The 23,197-nt window shown below is 38.1% G+C and overlaps 2 protein-coding genes across 5 annotated transcripts; one reads left to right on the top strand and one right to left on the bottom strand.

Moving 5' to 3' along the window:
* The first annotated feature begins 132 nt into the window (after window positions 1-132).
* On the top strand, window positions 133-20,146 carry LOC123866326 (probable phosphorylase b kinase regulatory subunit alpha). Of its 4 annotated transcripts, none has more exons than XM_045907808.1 (19): window positions 133-553; window positions 640-1,625; window positions 2,376-2,589; window positions 3,517-3,626; window positions 4,721-4,868; window positions 5,399-5,563; window positions 6,382-6,549; window positions 6,872-7,004; window positions 7,737-7,822; window positions 8,472-8,648; window positions 9,523-9,779; window positions 14,878-15,006; window positions 15,320-15,458; window positions 15,546-15,590; window positions 16,473-16,577; window positions 17,052-17,167; window positions 17,475-17,732; window positions 18,278-18,490; window positions 18,866-20,146. In XM_045907808.1, exons 1-18 carry the CDS (start codon window positions 295-297, stop codon window positions 18,488-18,490), a joined length of 3,708 nt encoding a protein of 1,235 aa, XP_045763764.1. In that variant the 5' UTR covers window positions 133-294; the 3' UTR covers window positions 18,866-20,146. The 4 variants fall into 4 exon arrangements, with proteins under 4 accessions (XP_045763764.1, XP_045763763.1, XP_045763766.1 ...); XM_045907807.1 differs by lacking the exon at window positions 4,721-4,868 and adding an exon at window positions 4,088-4,235; XM_045907810.1 differs by lacking the exon at window positions 15,546-15,590.
* A 351-nt stretch (window positions 20,147-20,497) lies between these two features.
* On the bottom strand, window positions 20,498-23,179 carry LOC123866355 (39S ribosomal protein L28, mitochondrial). The gene is made up of 5 exons (XM_045907874.1): window positions 23,020-23,179; window positions 22,616-22,883; window positions 21,793-22,112; window positions 21,240-21,421; window positions 20,498-20,649 (listed from the first exon to the last, which is right to left on the bottom strand). The coding sequence occupies exons 1-5, from the start codon at window positions 23,038-23,040 to the stop codon at window positions 20,592-20,594; spliced, it is 849 nt and encodes a 282-aa protein (XP_045763830.1). The 5' UTR covers window positions 23,041-23,179; the 3' UTR covers window positions 20,498-20,591.
* Between the last annotated feature and the right edge of the window lie 18 nt (window positions 23,180-23,197).

Below are 23,197 nucleotides of genomic sequence, written 5' to 3'. Positions count from 1 at the left end.
CTAGATTTGGACCTTCGCATTGGACCTAGATTGACAGTACCTACCTACTAATCAAATTCAGTCGTTTGGCAGTTGACAGTGACAATTGGTGACAGTTATCCTATATGTTATTGGTCTGTGGTGACAGTCACGAGTCACGACTTTCAAATGACATGTCTGTATGTAGAGAAGAATCAGCAAAATTAAAAATTAATCGAAGTAACTAATTAGTAATAATTATGTATTTAGAATGTTTTCTCGTTTGAGTATTGACATAAAATTACAAATACAAAGTGCGCCATCGTGTGAACAAAAATGAGGACCCGAAGCAATTCGGGTGTACGTTTAGATTATTATCAAAGAGTTGTGCACAAGTTAATTTTAGATCACCAGCAACCGGTTACGGGGTTGTTCCCAGCCAGTCCTCACAATGATCATGCCTGGATCAGGGACAACCTTTACTGTATCTTGGCCGTATGGGGGCTGTCCATGGCATTTAAAAAGATCGCCGACCAGGATGAGGATCGCGCCAAAACATACGAGCTAGAACAAAGTTGTGTTAAGCTCATGAGAGGTTTGTTTTATAGTATTCTAAAAAACAAAGCAGCTGCTGATTTGTTTTCACGTTTTACCGCACTTACATATTTATAACGTTTTCAGGACTTTTAATGGCAATGATGCAACAAAAAGACAAGGTAGAAAAATTCAAGAGCACTCAGCATCCATTAGATTCCCTCCATGCAAAGTATTCATCAAAAACTGGCCAAACTGTAGTTAAAGACACTGAGTGGGGCCATCTCCAAATTGATGCGATTTCACTATACCTCTTAATACTTGCCCAGATGACTGCATCAGGCTTGCAAATAGTATTTTCTTTAGATGAAGTTGCTTTCATTCAGAATTTAGTTTTTTATATAGAGTCTGCATATTGCACCCCAGATTATGGAATATGGGAACGGGGTGACAAAACTAATCATGGTCTACCTGAGCTAAATGCTAGTTCAATCGGTATGGCTAAAGCTGCTCTCGAAGCTATGAATGAGCTTGATCTTTTCGGTGCCCGTGGTGGGCCTTCAAGTGTTATACATGTGCTAGCAGACGAGGCACAGAAATGCCAAGCTGTGTTACAGTCAATGCTACCTAGAGAGTCCAACAGCAAAGAGTTGGATTCAGGCTTGCTGTCAATCATTAGTTATCCAGCATTCGCTGTTGATGACCCTCAGTTAATAACTAAGACTAGAGAAACAATAGTGACAAAGCTTCAAGGAAAATATGGTTGCAAGAGATTCTTGAGAGATGGGCACAAGACCCCTCGGGAAGATCCAAATAGATTATATTATGAACCATGGGAGTTAAGGATGTTTGAAAACATTGAATGTGAATGGCCTTTATTCTTCTGTTACCTCATACTTGACTACTGCTTCCAAGGGGACAAGAATAATGTCACTGACTATATGCAAAGGCTCGAAAAAATCATGATAAGGAAAGATGATGGGATAAAATTAGTTCCTGAATTGTATTCTGTGCCAGCAGATAAAGCTGATCAAGAACAAGTTGTGCCTGGCAGTCAAGAACGGATACCAATGGGAAGATGCCCATTTATTTGGGGCCAGTCATTGTATATACTTGGAAAATTATTACAAGAGGTACAACAATATCTATGTATTTAGCTCAAACCTCTAGGTCCAGATGTAGAACTTTCAGATTTTTTATGTAGGTGCTCTATCTAAAGTAATCTAAATGAAGGATTTTTCACAACCCAACAGTTTAACTGTGTTTGATGATACAGAGCTAGCTTACATCCCGAGGACAGATATTGGCTACTTTTTATACTGGAAGATTAAAGCATTCCCACAGGATTCTTATAGGCCTATTTCTTTAACTGATTTATATTAAATTTGGTACAGAGGTAGCTTGCATTCTGGAAATTGACATAGGCAAATTTTCACTCTGGAAAAGCAGAGTTCCCAGAATATTTTTCAAAAACCTAAATCCACATGGATGAAGTCATGGATTTAAAAATAAAACAAGAATATTTATTTAGTAAAGTCAACAAAGTCACACTATACTGTCAATTATTACTTATTTGAAGAAGCCCTTTTTGGGGTTCTGTACCCGAAAGATGCTAACAGGACTCTTACTAAGCCTGTGCTGTCCATCCACCCATCCATTCACCCGCATGTCTATCAGTAGGTTGTCTCTCCTGAACGGTAATAGGTAAAGAGTAGAAATTTTCACAGAATATGTTTTTTTGTTGCTGCTATAACAATTAATAATAAAAATTTCAAAATGGCTGCCAAAAAATTAAAAAGTGTTATTTCTTGTATGATCAATGGTACTAAACCCTTCATGTGCGAATCTGACTCACACTTGACAAATTTTTCTTTCAATTCCAGGGATTTTTAGCAGTTGGAGAATTGGATCCACTAAACAGAAGACTATGCTCAGAAAAGAAACCAGATGTGGTTGTCCAAATAGTAATATTGGCAGAAGACAATGAGATAAGGGATAAACTACTTGAACATGACCTTCACGTTCAAACAATTAGTGAAGTGGCACCTATTGAAGTACAGCCAGCTAGAGTCCTCAGTCATCTTTATACATATTTAGGTATCTAAGTGTTTTCTTAATAATATAATCACTATCAACCCACTGCTAGCCAGTGGGCTGGCAATGGGTTGATAATACTGAGCACTGGTATCCTCTCAGGATGACAAGTGTTTAGGCTATAATCTGTCACACTGGCCCAGTGTGGATTGGTAGACTACCAATGTATGTTATCATTATTTTTAGGGATTTGTACCCACTTGAACAAAAAGGATAAGCACCTTTAGAACCTCCACCATATGTTAATATTTTTAACCTTAATACTTAACTTCTGTTTTTTTTCTCAATGCCAATCCTATTCCTTCTTTTATATATAAGGTGATTACTGGCTAGATTTTAATTTAGGTTAATTTAGATTTAGAATGCACTATATTGTAGCCATATTGAGAAGAATATTCGCCAAGCAAATTGTCTCTTAAAATAATTATTTAAAAAAAACCGGACAAGTGCGAGTCAGACTCGCGCACTGAGGGTTCCATACTTGAGTATTTTTTTCGACATTTTGCACAATGAATCAAAAACTATTATGCATAAAAATAAATAAAAATCTGTTTTAGAATGTTCAGGTAAAGCTCTTTCATATGATACCCGAATTGGTATAGTTATCTTACTTTGCAAATTTAAATACATTTTAATTTTTCTTAAATGATGTAACCACAAATTCATGGTTTTCAGATTTATTCCTTTACTTGTGCTATAAGACCTACCTACCTGCCAAATTTCATGATTCTAAGCTAACTGGAAGTACCCTTTAGATTTTCTTGACAGACACTAGGGACTGACGGACGGACAGACACAGACAGACAACAAAGTGATCCTATAAGGGTTCCGTTTTTCCTTTTGAGGTACGGAACCCTAAAAATGCAAAATGTTTAAGTATATAAGTACATAATCATAATTTTTAGCTCAGTTTTATTTTTGTGTCCACAGGGCGCAACAAGAAACTTGGATTATCTGGAAGAAAATCACGTGATGTCGGAATTCTGAGTACTAGCAAATTATATTCCTTGAATGAGCGTATATTTGCCTTCACACCCCAGGTAAGTGTTGTCTTTACAAATTAAAAGAAATCATTTTATTTTAACAGATAATAAACAAGTTGAAAAATAAAATTTAAAAAGATTAAAGAAAAGCAGAAAAAAAGATAGATCCAATGCTGTTTGTTCAATTGCAAATTTTATTGGAAAAAAATATTGAAATTAGGTAGCACAAGTGAAGCAAATAATTTAATTGTAAATTATTAAGTTGTATTTTATTATCTTATTTATTTATTTAACACAGAATATTCAAAATTTTTATTGTTTTTCTTGTTTTTCTCCTTTTATGGCTTCCTTTATCTATCCTTGAAGTTAACTAACTAGAGGTGCTGGATTATGTTTTAAATTATTATTTTAATAAAACAGATTCATATTTTGTTTTGTTAATACAGATTTTTGGATAAAACATTATAAGTACATTTTATTTTTTTCATATTTAAATTTTGTTCTGTTTGGTTCAATAGTTTTCTGATATGAAGCGTTTCTACATCGCTTCTGACTATGAACTGATGATTGATATGCTAAAAGCCGAGATTTATTTCTTGAAATCCTCGTGGCAAAACCTGCTCGGGCGTCCACTCATTGTATTGACTTTGAATCAGATGTATTTAGGTATTGTTTTATACCTCTGCACTTCTTTCGCTTGCTTAACCCTATACTGTGTGCTTTAAAGTAAACTAATATGTTTGCGTTGTTATAATAATTTAATACTGGGTGCGAATTGTACAATTTCCCTACTTCATAATGCATACAGAGTAATGGCAGTGGCGTGCACCAGGGTGCCGGTTTGTAAGCAGATGATACGAATTGGAAAAATTTATGCTTATATGGGTTATAAAAAATCTTTTGGAAAATCCAATGCTTTTTTGCATGTATCAGGTGCAAGCCACTGATTGTATTAGTAAAGTTTTCATCGAAAGCGTACGAAGTTAACTATGTTTTATCCCTTTGTTAATATATTTCTTTAAGTACCTACTAACATAGTATAACCAAATAAATAGCAAATAAAAGTTACTAACTTTTAATAATTTTAAAGCTGTCATGTTACACGACAGTCTTTAATGTTTATCCTCCATGTTATTTCCCGGCATGACTAGAATTTCGACTATGAAGAGTACTACATGACTCGCGACCCGGCTTTGCTCGCGAGTACGTTCACAGCGAACGTCGCCTTTCTCGGCATGAGTTGGAAGCAAATGCTGGGGCGGCCTACCATCACTTTACTAGCTACACATTACCTTTTAGGTAAACGATAATATTGGTAAAGGATTGTGCTGCTAATTTGGTTGTACGCAAATCTTACACAATATACGTCTATGGCATTCAGACTTAGACGACTCCAGTTCAAATGATCCGGTTTTTTCCGGTTAAGAGATTACAGGACTAAACGATATCATGTCGTCTCACTCAGAAAAACTGTTTACCTACTATTTTTATGACACCACACACCACAAAGTAGTGAAAATAAATAATTTACTAAATTCTGTACAACCAAATTAGCAACAATATTATAGTCAAAACAAAGTGGAAATCAAGTACATAGCACAGATTAAATAAAATCTAATTTCCATTGTTTCATATTCTTATTACACTTTATGACCAATTATCCAGTAATTTAATAATATCTAAGTATTATATGAGTGGTTTTGGTTACTAATAATAAAAAGTAATTATTCATCAAACAATACTTTAGCTTATGTTTGTTTTCGGTTTTGCTCTTTTCGCTTTTTTTAGCTTAAATCTTGTGATGGGTTTTTAATGGTGCATATTTTCAGATCAGGGCAAAATTCCCATGGCAATGATAACCACTATGAAGAAATTAAAGTCAGGTTACATTAACGGTACAAGAGTGACTCTTGGTAACCTCGGTGAATTTTTGAGTACATCTGCTATCACGAATTTGAGTTTTTTGGGCAGCCAAGAGGATGGTTATCCAGACAGTAAGTTTCAGTTCTCATCATTTCTGTACCTATAAATTTTATCAACTTAGTGTAAATAGGCAGTAATCAGTGGCGTGCACAGGGTTTAAAACCAGGGTAAGCGTTAAGGTATGAACTATTTTCTGGCAGGTCAACTCATAATGGAAAATAAGTGTTGATTTATTACAACTAGGGTAGGCAGTATTTCTATGCCTCTATGAGCTGCACGCCACTGGCTGTAATGTAATTATATTATACTTGAGAGTAGGCGTTGATAAAATAAATCAGTTGTGTGGGTCGACCTGCCTTGTTTTACTAAATAGGCAAATTCTGCTTTACCAAATTACTAAGGAGTAGGTATATTGCCCATGTAGTTCTTATATTTTAAAATAAATACATCATCATATTAAGTTACAATGTCTAATTACCTAGATGGTTTACCTTTATCTAATCAAATGCAAAACCCGTTACCAAAAATAATAATTTAAATGGCCATACATACATATACCGATATACAGCTCAAATATATAATAACGCTTTTGGGCTTCGCCGTAATCGGGTAATAATTGTATTCGTACCATGGACGAATGAATGGGGGACTACTTGATGCTAAGAAAGGATTGAAGCTCTGCAATGGCGGCGGTGCAAGTATGTGTGAGTGAAATAAACAAAAGCAATGGTGAATGTGTGCGTGACCTCTTGTACCTCCACGCGAGGCTGGCTTATTTGAGCGCTTCGTGGTGGAGTCCAGCGACACTCCGTCCGCCCTTTTTTTATTCGTCCATGATTGTTACAAATAATATCTATTCTTAGATCGGTCGCGTGTCATTACATTACAGAACTGAACCCGCAAGTGCACAACTACTTAGAGGATCACTTGCTGAAATCTTTCAGCAACAAGTTCAGTATCCTGTCTCAGCCGTCGGGCCTGAAGAACTCGCGGATGTTGCGCCGGCGCATGTCCGTGCGCGGCGCCATCAAGAAAACGAGGTCCATTAATGTGGATTGTAAGTTATTTGCATTATCATCGCTAACTGATAAACGTTGGGAATCATCCCTGTACATCATGCCCGAATTAAACACTGACCACTTTGTTTTCACTGAACAAAAACTTACGAGTAGGTACCTATATCTTTGACAACTATTTCCAACCTTTGTCTTACCACAACAATTTTACGCTTTTGTGGTAAAACAGTTTTTGCTTTTAAACATTTTTCGAGAAGACCATAACAGAATTTTTTAATATTTATCTTGGTAATCTGTTTGAAACTGTGTGTACGAGTATCTTATAAAATGAAGGTGTTAATCTGAGTCTAAAATGGTTTATAGCTGAAACCTTGGGCATGGAAGGGGAAAACGTAGGTCCACACTTGGAAAAGAAAGGATCGTGGCTTGATTTGGAGCCGCCAGCGTTCGGACGCAGTCCCTCCCCTGAAGAAGCCAAGAAAAGAGCCTTTACCAAGTGAGCATTTTTAATTTACTATTTAAAACATTGTTTTTAAATCATCTACCCGAAATTCATTCTTAAGATTCCTTGATCATATGCATTGATTTGCACACGGTGATTTTAGTCTAAGATAGAAACAGGTAAAATTGAAAGAAGGGGTAAAGTAGTTCTTAAAAAAACCCTTGCTCCTATTCAGTACCAGTTACCAGAACTCTTTGATTTCCTTGGATAAAAAGTAGCTTATGTCATTGTCAGTGGTCCAGGTCTTTGTCTATAAAGGCAAACAATCACGTCGATTTGTTTCTTCGTTGCGGCGTGAATGAAGATATAATAGTGATAATGTGGTTCTTAGCAAAAATAAAGGGTTCTCGCAAACTAAAGACTTAGAGTAAGATCTATAGAGCATACTTTGATTTTACTCAGACTTAAGTTAAAACGAAACAGATTTATATCAGCAATATACCAGTTTCGTTTTAAATATCGCTACATAAATCTCAGCCTTACTCAACAGCCAATAATTAAGACGATTTAAAATTGCATAGCAATCTAACCAATCATGAATCAATTGCAAGCATAGAATTCAAGCAATTCCTCTAGGTCTTTATACCTATAACATTCGCTTGATACAATTACTACCCCCCTTAAATTAGTGCCGTCCTTTTCACAATGTTCTCTATGAAAAAGGATAGCTTAATTACTTAAGACTTTTCGATTTGCTTGTGTTGATATTAAATTTTAATTACTTAGGGGCACATCGACAACTACTTTGGGCGTAGTTACTCCGACAATCGAAATTACAAAGGAAACTACTCCACCACCACGCAAGGAAGAAGGTTTGTGAGATTTTCCATAATAAACCTAGAGCATGAAGCCTCAACAGCTAAACAGCTAAAGGAGCGGACTGAAATCCGAAAGGTCGGCGGTTCAAACCCCACAGGTTGCACTATTGTCGTACCTACTTCTAGCACAAGCTTTACGCTTAGTTCGAGGGGAAAGGGGAATATTAGATTTACATGGCTAAAATTGTTTTTGTAAGGGTTCTGTACCTCCAAAGGAAAAATGAAACCCTTATAGGATCACTTTCTTGTCTGTCTATCTGTCCGTCCGTCGTGTCTATCACGAAAACCTACTTCCCGTTGACCTAGAATCATGAAATTTGGCAAGTAGGTAGGTCTTATAGCACAAGTAAAGGAATAAATCTGAAAACGGTGAATTTGTGGTTACAACATTTTAAAAAATTAAAATGTGTTTGAATTTTCAAAGTAAGATAACTATACGAAGTGGTGTATCATATGAAAGGGCTTTACCTGTATATTCTAAAACAGATTTTTATTTATTTTTATGCATAATAGTTTTTGATTTATCGTGCAAAATGACGAAAAAATTACCCGACTACAGAACCCTCGGCGCGCGAGTCTGACTCACACTGGGCCGGGTTTTTTTTAATTAATTTTATTTCATTCTATTTTTTCACACTCTCAGCGGTAGTAAAGAACCCACCATTGCGAAACCGAACGATATCCGAAAGCCAAAGCCTGGCATTCGCCGAGCAGGAGACCGACGAACTGATAGCGATGTTACGAGAAACGGAAAATCTCGACGAACAGGGCGATATACTACAGTACTTGGTGGACACGCATGGACTGGACTTCAGTACCGGTGAGAAACTATTTCTTAAGGACAAGCATAAAATGAAGTTACTAATCTAAAATGTATGTAAATAAAGCGGCTGGCGGGAAGTGCCTGGATGAGGAAGGCTGAGGACCGGGTTTGGTGGCGCTCTTTAGGGAAGGCCTATGTCCAACAGTGGACGTCCACAGGCTGATGATGATGATGATGATGAATCTAAAATGTAAAGGGAAAAGGTGACCGATGGACTGATCTACTCAAACCACTCCTGCACAGCTCAACTGGACGGATCCGGCTTAAATTTGGCATGCAGATAGCTATTATGACTTAGACAGCCGTTAAGGAAGGATTCTTGAAAATTTAACCCCTAAGGGGGTAAAAAAGGCGTTTAAAATTTGTGTAGCCCACCTGGTTGAAGTCACGGGCATAAGTTAGTAATTTTGTCATGATGACGTAACCCAAAGTAAATTTAAACGAGCAACCGCCGAGTTTCATGCAGGTTCTTCCCAGTGCTAGATTCATTTGACAAATCGTAAGCACTCTGTTAAAGTTCATTGAAATAAAAAAAATCTGCTATTCAACTTTTACTATCAACCTTACTATCACACTAATATTATAAAGGAGAAAGTTTGTATGTGTGTGTGTGTGTGTGTGTGTGTGTATGTTTGTTACTCCTTCACGCAAAAACTACTGGACGGATTGGGCTGAAATTTAGAATGGAGATAGATTATACCCTGGATTAGCACATAGGCTACTTTTTATCCCGGAAAATCAAAGAGTTTCCACGGGAATTTTAAAAAACCTACATCCACGCGGACGAAGTCGCGGGCGTCAGCTAGTTTATTCTATTTGTTGTTGTTACATACAAAAATTACTTTGAATTGTAAATATTTTACTAAAATAGGTATGCTAGAAAACGGGAAAGCGGTAACAGTAAAGGATTTACTCAAAGCTCTCTACGAGAAAGCTTGTACCCAAAAACTCTGGGGTCTAGTCCGTCACACCGCGGGCATGTTGGGCAAACGTGTAGAAGACTTGGCCAAGGCTGTGACAGACTTGCTCGTGCGCCAGAAACAGATCACTGTGGGCATGCCGCCCAACAACGAACATACCATCACTGCGCCGTTACCTGAGAACGAGTTGAGACAGTTGATTCATGTGGTAAGTAGTAAACATAGAACATTTAGTAGTACTTTGCAGATACACAACGATCACTCTGTAAAGAGGTTTAAATAAATAGCGACTCTTATTACGCCGCAATAAAGTGCAAATCAGCTTGCTCGTGCGCTAGAAACAGATCGCTGTGGGCAAACCACCAATTTTGTCCCAGTTGTTCAACTTCTAAAAGGATTTAGATGCAGTTGAACTACTGGGGAAAGGGAAAAAAGTCTTACTAGTTCAATGCTAAACTAATCGGTAGTGTAGGTATTAGTGGGAATGAGTCTATAATCAAATATGTTGAAAAACGAAAAATTTGTATACTTACTTATTTATTCCCTTGCATGCAGTCTTTGCGTCGAGAAAATGAAGGAAATAATGATAAAAAGGTAATGATTTTTTTGACCATAATATAAAAGATTAGATTAGAAGAAGAAAGATTATTTTAAGTTTCATTTTTAACCCCCGACCCAAAAAGAGGGGTGTTATAAGTTTGACGTGTGTATCTGTGTATCTGTGTATCTGTCTGTGGCCTCGTAGCGCCTAAATGAATGAACCGATTTTAATTTAGTTTTTTTTGTTTGAAAGGTGGCTTGATCGAGAGTGTTCTTAGCTATAATCCAAAAAAATTGGTTCAGCCGTTTGGAAGTTAGCTCTTTTCTGGTTTTCTTATTACTTTTATCCCAGAACCACCAGAGGTTACGTATTTTCTGACACAGGAAATATGTACGATTGAGTAGTGTTAGTAAGTACTAAGAAAGCATGCCTAGCCTACGTGCTAGCTTGCTTAGACAGCCAATTTTCAGGTATCTGATAATCAAGGTACATAATAAAAATTAAATTAAAAATTTAAAAAACCCCCGACACATAAACCTCTAAAAAGTAAAAAATAATAGGTAAATATGTATGGGGTAAAATGAGGGGGTAAGGGGGTGCACTAACATCTTAGCACCCCAATTGTCAACCTCACCTGCACGTGGTGCCCCCTGCGAATCAGCAAACGAGGCAATGACGACCGAAGAATGGCGGGATATCCATTCCAAATTGCTGGGCTCTAAAATAGCACAGACCAGAGACGGGCAGCAGCGTCACTGGTGCGAAGCAGCCTACAGCCCTGCGCTGACCAACCCGCCTGCCCAGCGTGGTCAGTATGGGCACTACTTCCAATGAGCAGCGCCAACAGACAAAGGCCCCCAGTTCCCGGCAGTCCTGCTATTCCCGACTACGGTAGCGGTCGCGGTCACGGCAGGGCAGGGGGTGCTAAGAATCACCGGGCTACGGATGGCTACCATACCAAACGACTTTATTTGGCAACATATAACACCAGGACACTGAGGTCGGATGAAAGCCTAGCCGAACTTGAGATAGAGTTGGAAAAAATCAAGTGGCATATTCTAGGATTGTCAGAAGTCCGTAGAGAGGGCGAGGATACTCTGACACTAGAATCGGGTCACGTACTCTATCATCGAGAAGGCGAGCAGGCATCCCAAGGCGGAGTGGGATTTCTGATCAACAAAGTCCTCGCAAATAACATCGTGGAGATCAGTAGTGTGTCGACGAGGGTAGCATATGTTATAGTTAAATTAAACCACCGATATACTCTGAAAATAGTGCAGGTCTATGCGCCCACGTCGACATACTCTGATGAAGAAGTAGAGGCCGTATATGAAGACATCATCGAGGCTATGGACAAGACCACCAAATCCTACTTCACGGTGGTTATGGGGGACTTCAACGCAAAGGTGGGAGTACAAGAACGCAACGAATCGAGGATTGGACCCTATGGAGTTGGTGACAGGAATCACAGGGGGCAAATGCTGGTCAACTTCCTAGAAAGGCGAGGTTTGTTCTTAATGAATACATTTTTCAAGAAAAGTGCTCGTAGGAAGTGGACTTGGCAGAGCCCCGATAACGTGACCAAAAATGAGATTGACTTCATCGTGACTGATCGTAGGGATGTATTCAGAGATGTCTCCGTGATTAACAGGTTTAATACTGGAAGCGATCACCGACTCGTAAGAGGCTCTCTTAATATAAACCTTCAGCTCCAGAGACGACGTCTGATGAGGTCAACTCTTCGCCCTACACCATGCCAACCCATAGATGCAACAGAAAAGTTCCAAATAGAACTTAGGAACCGATTCGAATTGCTGGAAACCACCGAAGAAGTTGATCAGAAATATGGCGATCTTGTGGATGTCGTTCGGGAAGTGGGGGGTAAGTTTTGTCGAAAAGAAGGCAAAACCTCTCCATCCAAGATCTCTAGCGAGACCCTGGATTTGATGCAGCAGAGACGGGAAATGTCCTCAACTTCGCCAGAGTGGCGGTCTCTAAACAAGCTCATTAAAAAGCGAATACGTTTCGATATCCGTGCTGCCAACACCCGCAGTATAAAAGATGCGATCGAACGCAATAAAGGGGCTAAAGTATTCGCTAAGAGTCTTGGGAGGAGCCATCTGACGAAGTTGAGAGCATCGGATGGCCGAACGGTTGCTTCAAAACCAGAGGTGTTAGCTGAGATCGAGCAGTTCTACGGGCAGCTCTACTCTGCCCATGCTCCAAAACCTGCACCCACCCAAACCGCGAACGACAAACGTGCGAGACTTGTGCGCCACTATACCGATGACCTCCCGGATATCGACGTAGGCGAGATTGGTATAGCTCTCGGGCAGCTGAAGAATAACAAAGCCCCAGGTGATGACGGTATTACAGCGGAGCTCCTGCGCACAGGAGGAAAGCCAATTCTCAACAAGCTTAAAGACCTCTTTAATACCGTCATCAAAACTGGCATAACACCTGAAAAGTGGAGTAGAAGTGTTACTGTGCTCTTTTTCAAAAAAGGAGATAAAAGTCTGCTTAAGAACTACAGACCAATCTCACTTCTAAGCCATATTTATAAGCTGTTCTCGAGGGTGATTACGAATCGTCTCGCCCGAAGACTTGACGAATTTCAGCCTCCGGAGCAGGCGGGGTTTCGACAAGGCTACAGTACCGTAGACCACATCCACACGCTACGGCAGATTATACAGAAGACTCAAGAGTATAATCTACCCCTCTGTCTAGCGTTTGTGGACTACGAGAAAGCCTTCGATTCCATCGAGACCTGGGCTGTTCTGGATTCATTGCAGCGATGCCAAGTCGACTGGCATTATATCCAAGTGTTGAGATGTTTGTATGACTCCGCCACCATGTCCGTCCAAGTCCAAGACCAACAAACCAATCCAATCCCTATACGAAGAGGTGTGAGGCAGGGAGATGTAATATCCCCGAAACTTTTCACCTGTGCCCTAGAAGACGTGTTTAAGGAATTGGACTGGAAAGGTCGAGGCATAAACGTGAATGGCGAAAATATCTCACACTTGCGATTTGCGGACGACATAGTTCTACTGGCTGAATCGCTGCAGGACCTTGAGGAAATGTTGATCGAGCTTAGCTGTTCTTCCAGACGAGTAGGTCTTGAGATGAACATAGACAAAACGAAAGTAATGCTTAACGAGCACGCTATCTCAAGACCCGTCACCGTCGGGAATGTTAGCATCGAAGTTGTTCAAGAATATAACTACCTCGGCCAGATTATACAACTCGGCAGGAACAACTTCGACAAGGAGGCTGACAGAAGAATTCAGCTGGGCTGGGCAGCATTTTCAAAGCTACGTCAGGTCTTCGAATCGTCGATACCGCAAAGCCTTAAGACTAAGGTCTTCAATCAGTGCGTCCTACCTGTGATGACGTATGGAGCAGAAACGTGGACACTGACAGTTGGCCTCGTCCACAAACTAAAGGTCGCTCAGCGCGCTATGGAGCGAGCTATGTTGGGTATCACTCTCAGGGATAAAATCCGGAACGAGGAAATTCGCAGAAGAACAAAAGCGACCGACATAGCTCAAAGGATTAGCGAGCTGAAGTGGCAATGGGCAGGTCATGTCTGTCGTAGAACCGACGGCCGATGGGGCAGACGTGTTCTGGAGTGGAGACCGCGTACCGGTAAGCGCAGTGTGGGACGACCTCCTGCCCGCTGGACCGATGACCTGAAGAAGGTGGCGGGGAGCGGGTGGATGAGGAAGGCGGAGGACCGTGTTTGGTGGCGCGCTCTTGGAAAGGCCTATGTCCAGCAGTGGACGCATACAGGCTGATGGATGGATGGATGGAAATATGTATGGGCCCTTGAAGAATAGTATAAATAGTAAAGTTTTTATCCAAGTGTTCGTTGCGCCAGGGGACCGCTACCTATGATAAACTATGAAAGTCATCAGCTGTTGTAGAAAGAATAGTCTTTAGCGGTCCCCCGACGCAACGAACACTTGGATAAAAACTTTACTATTTATACTATTCTTAAAGGGCCCATACATATTTACCTATTATTTTTTACTTTTTAGAGGTTTATGTGTCGGGGGTTTTTTAAATTTTTAATTTAATTTTTATTTATATTGTCAAAGTCTATGATGGTAATGCGCTATATTCCTTTATTTTTTATTTAAATGGAATCTGGTCCCATCTAAATTAGTTGTAGAAGTGATGTGGTTGATTCTGTTGTACACAATCTCTAAACTCACATAACAGATCTAAATATATTGCCATCCCTTTTATAATCATCCCTGCTGAAAATGATAGCAATAGATTTAGGCCTGTCAATTTAGCGGCTATTTACAACAATCTAGCGCAGTTATTTTCCGCAGGGAACATTATGAAAGAGATAGCAACATATTTAGACATGTCATTTTAGTTTAGTTTAGAGATTGTATACAACAGAAAGTCACAATGGCGTCAGTTCTGTTTTTTTTTTTTACTAAACTAAATTTTGAGTATCTGCATCTCATTCTTTTTAATATTGCTAAAAAGGGACGGAAAATGAATTTTAAATTTAATGACTAAATTTTATTGCAATCTACAAATTTAAACAATAGGCTCACGACTGGCACCTAAAGTCACGAGGTTTGACGGTTCTAACTTAAATTGGGTTCGTCTATCTGTCCTTTTTTTATTACATAAGTAAGGAAAAGATATGAATGCTCTAAAACTTTGTTGTGCTCAACCTCAAAATCATTACCAATGACAGTGTAACAGGGGAAACACAAATTCTTAGGTACAATTATTATTTTAGGCCTATGGCGACGATGAAAGTACAGCGATGTTAACGCAAGAGTTGCTGGTGTATCTTGCCATGTTCATACGCACCGAACCGCAGCTGTTCTTGGAGATGTTGCGGCTCAGAGTTGGACTTATCATTCAGGTATTACTTATCACTTATTTAAACCTGAAATCTGTCATAATGAAAAGGACATACAATCTGAATGTTTTTCGAAAAATAACTAATCTTTGTAGTCGTTCTGTAGTCGTTTACGTCTTGTGACGCCATTAATCGCCTTCCGTACAGCGTGACGTTAATAATAATTAATTATGGTAAATTTTACTCATTTTTTTTAAATTACTCTGTTTAATGAATGAATTCTAGCCCCATAAACTACCGCTATACAAAAGTTCATATCATTTCATTGCTACAGTCCAAGACCCTATTATAATAAAAAATCGGTTACATTTTCAAGGTAATGGCAACAGAATTATCTCGCACCTTGTCCTGTGACGGTGAAGAGGCGTCCGAACATTTATTGAACCTGTCACCTTTTGAGATGAAGAACCTCCTTCATCACATCCTTAGCGGCAAGGAGTTTGCTGTTAACAGCGGTAAGTTATCATGCTTTATCCAAAATATAAGTATTCATTAAGGTTCATCACATCAGCGCCTGAACTAATAGACGATTGTCTTTTCAGTGTATTCAATAATTTTCGGTATAAAACAAAAGTACGACCAGAGAGGCGAGTAATTCGTTGTGTGAACGACGCTTTTTGCTATGTCGAATGTGCCCCTGTGTTTTATAATATCTTGTAATTTTACTGCACTTCCCCCATGCTAATTCTACCTTTTTTACCCGACTGCGGCGAAGCCCAACAGAAAAGTTATGTGTTTGACCTGTATATGTCCGTTTTTATGTCCGCTCGTAACTACTCAAAGATGCAGTGTAAGCCGCAGTAGGGATTTTTTGAAAACTTTTTAAAAATACTTGTCTAAATAAGAAAAATCCTCATTTACCTATAATTTTTAAATCTCCTATTTTATATTATGTAAACACTTGACGTATTTGTCCCTTTATATATTACATAAGATGATGGCCGCGACTTCGTCCGGGTCTAGTCCAGGTTTTTTAAAATCCCGTGGGGACTCTAAATTTTTCGAGAAAAAAAATAGCCTCCGACTCTCCAAGTTTTCAACTATATCCATGAAACCGTGATGATCCGTTGCTCCGTTGCGGCGTGATTGAAAGACAAACCAACAAACAAACACACTTTCGCTACTATAATATTTCCTGCGTGCTTATACTAAAACTTAGTCCTGGTCCTTTTATGGTTAGGTACCTTAGAGGCTAGAACCGAAGATGTGATAATCACACTGCGACAATCGAATTTATGATACACTTGCTTCAAACAGCTGCTGTGCATAATATTAACCAATAGTGGGAAAATGTCGGTCAATAGGCAGTAATTGCGATTATAACGTTGTAGTTATCACACTTTGGTCCTAAGCCTTCAACAACATACACCTCGGACTCAATAAAAATTGCACCAATTTGTCTAAAATACAGGTAAATATGACACAGCATCATATTTTGTTTGAAAATTTATTTCACGAAAAATTTGCAGTGGGTCGCGGTAACTTCTCCATTGTGAGCAACAAGTCGGCTCGCTATACAAAGAAATCTCAAATTATACTGGAAGGACAAGGACTTCAGGGCACCATTGATGAAGGTTGGTAACAACTAACAGCCTAGCTAATAACAGTATTAGGAATCTATAGTCAATTTCTTTAGTTTAAGAATGATATAGATAAATTAATCCTAAGGTTAATTGCGTACATGCTTCTCTATAGCAAATTTATGAAGGCGATTATTCTATTTTATGTTGTTCTGAATCATATATAGTTCAAGTTCTGTGCATAAGTAATTTTTTGGGTTTTAACATTTTAATGCCATTCAAAGAAGATAGTTCACCCGCTTTAATTCGACGAATCAGAATCATAGCGTCATTTATTTCGTCAATAACTTCATTTTAAATCCTTTCTGGAAATATACGTCAAGGGTTGCTAACGAATATTTTGTACGGTTTTATTACCCTCCTGTAAAGTAGACTTTTTGAGTTACGCGCTGTTAGAACTTCACTGACGTTATATTAGCTTAAGTTTAGAAGACGTTTACTTAGCCAGTAAATTGGTGTTTGTGACAGCGCCCATAGCGGAACCAGATCGGCAAGGCCAGTGGCTGCGACGTAGGAGACTCGACGGTGCTTTGAACCGGGTTCCCAGGGACTTCTATCCGCGTGTATGGGGTGTTTTGGAAAAGGTAAATATCTTCTACTTTACACTCTTTTTAATTCCTGAATCTTAGATCAAACCATCTGATCTAAGATTTAGAAGCCTAACAAAGACTCAGAATTTGAAAATTTACATTTACAGGTCTATAGATCTCACCCTTAGTTCTTATGCTTCGTTTCATAGTTCGTTACCAGGCTTTGAGCTTAGACTTTAAGAAGAGTTCGTCTGTCCAAGTCTGAACCAAGTTTGAAGACAATTGTCAGTACAGTTGAGTTTAAAGACTTGCGCTTGTAATATTCAAAAGCCATCCATATTTTTTTTTTAATTTGTTTCAGTGTCAAGGTCTAGTGATCCAGGGCAAACTGCTGCAACAAAATTTGACCCAAGAGATGACGTCAGGAGAGTTGAAATTCGCGTTGGCCGTGGAAACTGTCCTGAATTCGATTCCCCAGCCAGAATACAGGCAGCTGGTGGTGGAGGCTCTGATGGTGCTGACATTGGTTGTGGAGTATAAGGCTGTCAACCAACTGGGAGGAATGATAACGGTGGAACACCTAGTGCATAAAGCTAATCAAATCTTCTTAGAGGACCAGGTAACTTTTATGACTTTATTTATTCGAAAAATTGTTAGGTTACAGGTTAAGAACAGCAAAGGATTGGCTCATTTTGCTGACTCAATTTTTTTTACCCGATTGCGGCAAAGCCAAAAGGGACGGTTATTATTTTACGGTTATTATTTAACGGTTGTTATTATTTGTTATTACCAGTCTATGTATGTATGTATCCAGATTCTGTGTGTTCCACTGTAGCGCCTAAACTATTGAGCCGATTTTGATGAATGAGGTATCAATTGATTCGTTGTAAAGGTCTGAGTGACATAGGCTATATTTAAATACGAAAAAATGGTCCTAACGGATGTTACATCAAAAAAGTGGGGGCCTCTAAAAATTTTTTTTTGCTATTGAATCGAATGGGAAGTCAAATGAAAGAGGAAAAAATTCTGAGTTCATGAGTATAAATGTACAACATTAAAATATACCAAGCGACAGAAAAATAATTTTACTCTAATATGTCAGCGTTTATTTAGACGATGGCAGTTGGGTTTTAGTTTTCAACTTTATCTTGTTTTAATTTCAAGATGCGTTGCAACGGCGACGCAACATTGTGTTGTGCGGCCAGCGCGTGCGGCAACGCGCTCGTGTGCGGAGGCGCCGCCGGCGTGTGCCAGCACCTCTACGACTCCGCGCCCAGTGGCAGCTACGGCACTATGACGTACCTGGCCCGTGCTGTTGCCGCACTGCTGACCGAGCGTCTGCCGCACGACGTACCCATCGAGTGCGCCATCACTTAGGTATACATGAACTTGTCTGTACACAGGGCATTATGACGTAGTTGGTCCCTTTGACTATAAAATGAACGTCCATGCAAAATCCAGCTTTGCGTGTCGAATAATTGAGCTGGATGTTAATGGGTCAGGACTTTTCTGCTTATAATATATTTAGATTCGATTTTAGATATAAATATAAATGTTTGTCTGTTCGTTATCTATGCGTTCGCGCATCCTTCAACTGATTGAGTTAGAATTTTATGTTGACACTTCCATTGGTTTCGGACATCACACATTTTGTAGTACATATTATATTTACCAGAAACTAGTATTAAAATATATCTGTGATGGTGTTTTAAGAGGAGTACCTTTTAATTTCTGAATTTTCCATTGTTTCAGTTCTGGTGCGGAACCACAAATGCCGACTATCCTCATCTTAGCATAATGTAGGCCTCAAAATATGACGTGCTATTGCTTAAATATACTTAGTTTAATAGATAGACAATGTAGTATAATTAAGACCACCTTTATATTAATCTACTTTTTTTGTTATATTAAGCTTAATGCATGCAGTTATTGGCACACCTTTTATAGATATTTATAAACAAAATTACTATAATGGTGCATACACAGCGCACGGGTCCAATGAACGTCACAAACAAGACCAAACTCGTTGGTCTTTGACACGCTATATTATGCGTTTCCTTTTTACTCATACCACGGTCGCGAAATCGAACGCGAATAAAATCCTACGTTAGTGTGGTTTTACAGTGACGCTTTCGCCAGCGCGGTTGGTAAGCGTCGCGGGCCACGAGCTTTGCGTCTCTTGGATCGTTACATAGCCGCGCGGATGGCCCGCGCGGACGGTAAGCGTCACTGTAAAACCAGCCTTAGAGCTTGTCGGTGTGTATGCAACATTATACGAACTTGGAATGAAAATAACTCACATAAATACATCCATTAGATATACATGCTATAACACATATTTTTATTTACACATTCGCTAATCGCCGTTGCTGTCAACGACATTAATACTGTCGCACATAATCTCGCCACCGCACCGCGCGAAGACGAGACCGGAACTATGTATCTCGCGTCGCGCTCGCACCTTTGCGAACATTGTTGGCAAATGTGTAAATACTTAGACTAGAACTTAGAAAATTAGTTATCTGTAAAACATACCATAAATTATAATTATATCAATATAATTATTGTACCCAAGTAAATAATATTATAATCAGAATATTTTATTGCAAATGTTACTTAACACAATGCAGAGTATAATGGCTACTTTTGATAATAAGATAAAGATTTCTTAGGGATCTGGTAATTAATTAGTATATTATTTAAAGCTTCAGAAAATAACTGTTACAATAATATTTGTTAGTTTATTCATTACAGAAGTATATTTTTGTTACTTTTGCAAATAAAAAAAAAAAAATAACATACCTATTGTCCTACTAAATATTGTTATTTTTATATAATCTTTATAATATGAATTGGTAGTATTTTTTACACATAGTATTATATTTTAGCATGCGTTTGTTAACTACAATTTATTGAGTCTACCCTTTTTATGGGGTGGATGTCTACAGCTGTTTATTTGTTGATTATATCCTACTTATAAGATTAAACAATGTTTTAATAAATATTTGTCTTTAGAAGTCATTTTTTATTGAAGTTATTTTTTATTTTCTAAAAATAAAATTAGATCAATAAAACAGTTGATATAATTTAGACGCAACGCACACCGACTGAGCTGAGAGGCCCGGTTTAAAACTGGGTACTTAGTTATTGAAAAGAAAGAACACTCCTCTCCATCTGTTTCCGCTGGCTCTTAGGCTGAGATCTATAGAGCGTAATTTGACTTTGCTCAGACTTAAGCTTCAGTTAAAACGAGACAGTTTCATGTCAGCAGTATAGCGCTGTCTCGTTTTACCAGTGTCTTGAGTCTAAGCAAATTCAAAGTGCGCTCTACAGATCTCCACCTTAGCGTTATTTTAGAAAAAAACTGTTAAATAAAAATCATAGTAGGTAGGCAGCAATATCTATATTTCTATTTATTTCAAAGATACATTTTGTGTATAACACAACAATTTAAAATAAAATATTCCTACTCAACACGCTAAGCTTCGTCTTTCTTGCCAAATGGATTCATCTTTGACAGCCAAGATGTTGTTGTACTGCAAAATAAAAAACAGAAATAAATTTAGATTCAGATTCAGATTTATTTATTTGCTTTCATGTACATTTACATTAATTGATAGTGGGTGCTTAAAGCTAAGCTGTGGCAAAGGCAAAAATTCGAAAAGCGTGAATTTGTTGTTACATCACAAAAAAAAAATATAAAATATGTACACGAAAAAAATTAATTTCACATCACATATAGATAGCGCCGTTGTCATTAGCTTGCAGTGTTGCACAGAAAAATGTTAAAATATCTTTTAACATTAACTAACAGATAGATATACAGACAGTAAATAACAGATAAACAAAACAGTACAATAGTTAGACCTGAATACAACCTACTGCAGCAGACAGTGTGCAAAATTATAATGCAACTACATTCAATCAGTGGTGAGTGTATATTAGAAACAAAGCAAATGATAGGTTGTGTTTTGTACAATTGTAAGGGATAAAAGAACTGATTCTGAAAAGTAAGGGATTAAGTATATTGTAAGCATCTATGGCTGAAAGCCCATAATACAATGAACACTAAAGATATTTGTTAAAATATTGTTTGAATGTGATCGATAAAGGGAAAAAAACTTACGATATATCATCAGGAGAGCTCTTATCACTCTCTGTTTCAGCTGCTTTCAATTTTTCGACTAGGTTTTTTCTATAGATATTTTTTAAAGGAACAGGTTTGTTGGCAGCCTCCTTCATCTTGGCTACTTTGCTAAGGGCTTCATACCATGTTAGCCCATACCACTCAATTTCTTCTGGTGTGTACTGAAAAGTTGGATTTATACAATAGTAGTATGAAAGTTAAGTATTTCTATATTAAGTTATAGTTTCATCTTTTTTAGTCCCATGGCAAAAACAAAACACAAGTACATAAGTAGATGTAAATTGATATTCAGGCTTTTGGTTAAAAAATTAAGATATACATGTTTTGAAAACCCCTATAAACCCCTATAGGGGTAAGTTTTTTCTACAAAGTTTTACCCTCTAGAGGGGATAAAACTTTGTAGAAAGTTCATCATTATTTTTAAGTTATATCCATGAAAATTGATGTTGGGGAATTCCACTCTTGTATCAATTTACAAAAATACCATTTGAACAAAGCTAGGATGTGTCAGCTAGTTAATTCCTGAACTTACAGAGGTCAAGTATGTTTTATATTCCTCGTACACCGCCATCTGTTTGGCAGGATCATGCTCATATCTCGGGCATCCGTTCATCAGTTCAGCTAGTATCTGTCGTTTCAGTTTTAAGGCTAGCATTGATACTAAGTCACAAGCTGGTGTCTTGAGCAAGTAGTGGTCGAACCCATAGTGGTCATTGATTAGTTTAATTGTTCTATCCGTTACAGTAACAGATAGGTGAGTGTTAAGGACTTCAGATTTCACAACAGTCCTCTTGAGGACAGGCACCCAGTAATGTGGGACTCTGCGTCGACGAGGGTCCCTTTTTTGAAAACCTGTAACATTATAAGTTAGTATATATCTTAAGTTAGTCTTTAACACTTGATTTAAAATTATTAAGCCAAGGAATCTCAAACAATCTCTAAACTAAATTGAAAAGTCTAAGATTAGTGCTATCATTTTCCACAGGGAGAATTATGAAATAGATACCAATATAATTAGGCCTGTCATTTAAGTTTAGTGATTGCGTACAGCAAAATTAGCCATATTATAACTAATTTCAAAGCAAATTCTTTTTATTGGAACATTTAAAGATCATATAATAATTATAAATTCTGTATACTCAAGCAATATTATTCTGAATTTAACAAATAAATATTAAGATAACATTCATTAATTGATGCTGCTTAAAATAAATTGTGTACCTACTTGCTTATCAGTATCACAAATACTACTAATTCAGTTGTACACAATCTTTGGGCTAAATTGAAGATCTAAAAGCAATGCCATCTTTTTTGTGAAAAGGATGGATGGAAAAGGATGGATGGATTATGCTAACCTTTTAACACAGCTTCCCCACCCCATAGTCCTTCGTGTATTTCACCAGGATATTTCAGGGGTAATGGTACATTTTGCACTGGCAGTGTTTCGCCAGTCAGCTCGTCACGTTTCCACTTGCTCTCCTGGGGTATGAAATGAACTGCTGCAGGTTTCAATACCTTCCATTCACGCCAGAATTTCTTATAGGCAGGAGGAAGTTCAGTTGCTATGCCGATTTCAAATCTAGTCTTCTTCTTAAACGTCTTAGACAAGTGGCGAGCCGTCGCCTGTTAAAAAAAATAATATTTAACCTGGTAGTCTCAAGTCTGCGCTTACCTACTGTCTGATTTTATTATGCAAGGTCGCACTGCCAGCTTGCGAAAAATGTTTGTGCAAATTTAATTTACGTAAGCAGCTGCCTACCTGTATACGAGAAGATGCCATCTAATTTGTTTGAAGCAACATAGACTTGATTTTTATTAAATTTTTAACTATGAATATTCGTAGCAAAACACAACTTCACAGTTTGCAATCCGGATCACAATCTGGATTACTAGTCTATGGTTTGCAAGAATAAATGTAGTGATTAGGTATATACTCT

Source organism: Maniola jurtina, chromosome 6, assembly GCF_905333055.1.
Source record: "Maniola jurtina chromosome 6, ilManJurt1.1, whole genome shotgun sequence".
Lineage (NCBI taxonomy): Eukaryota > Metazoa > Arthropoda > Insecta > Lepidoptera > Nymphalidae > Maniola > Maniola jurtina.
This window is presented reverse-complemented; position numbering and strand designations above follow the sequence as displayed.

Excerpts from the sequence above, each read along its gene's own strand:
- LOC123866355 (XM_045907874.1), bottom strand. The coding sequence starts at position 23,040 with ATGGCATCTTCTCGTATACAG. Across the intron at positions 22,884-23,019 it reads TGGCATCTTCTCGTATACAG|GCGACGGCTCGCCACTTGTC; the intron begins GTAGGCAGCTGC and ends TTTTTTTAACAG. Across the intron at positions 22,113-22,615 it reads TGGGGAAGCTGTGTTAAAAG|GTTTTCAAAAAAGGGACCCT; the intron begins GTTAGCATAATC and ends ATAATGTTACAG.
- LOC123866326 (XM_045907808.1), top strand. The coding sequence starts at position 295 with ATGAGGACCCGAAGCAATTCGGGTGTACGTTTAGATTATTATCAAAGA. Across the intron at positions 1,626-2,375 it reads TTGGAAAATTATTACAAGAG|GGATTTTTAGCAGTTGGAGA; the intron begins GTACAACAATAT and ends TTTCAATTCCAG. Across the intron at positions 2,590-3,516 it reads TCATCTTTATACATATTTAG|GGCGCAACAAGAAACTTGGA; the intron begins GTATCTAAGTGT and ends TTGTGTCCACAG.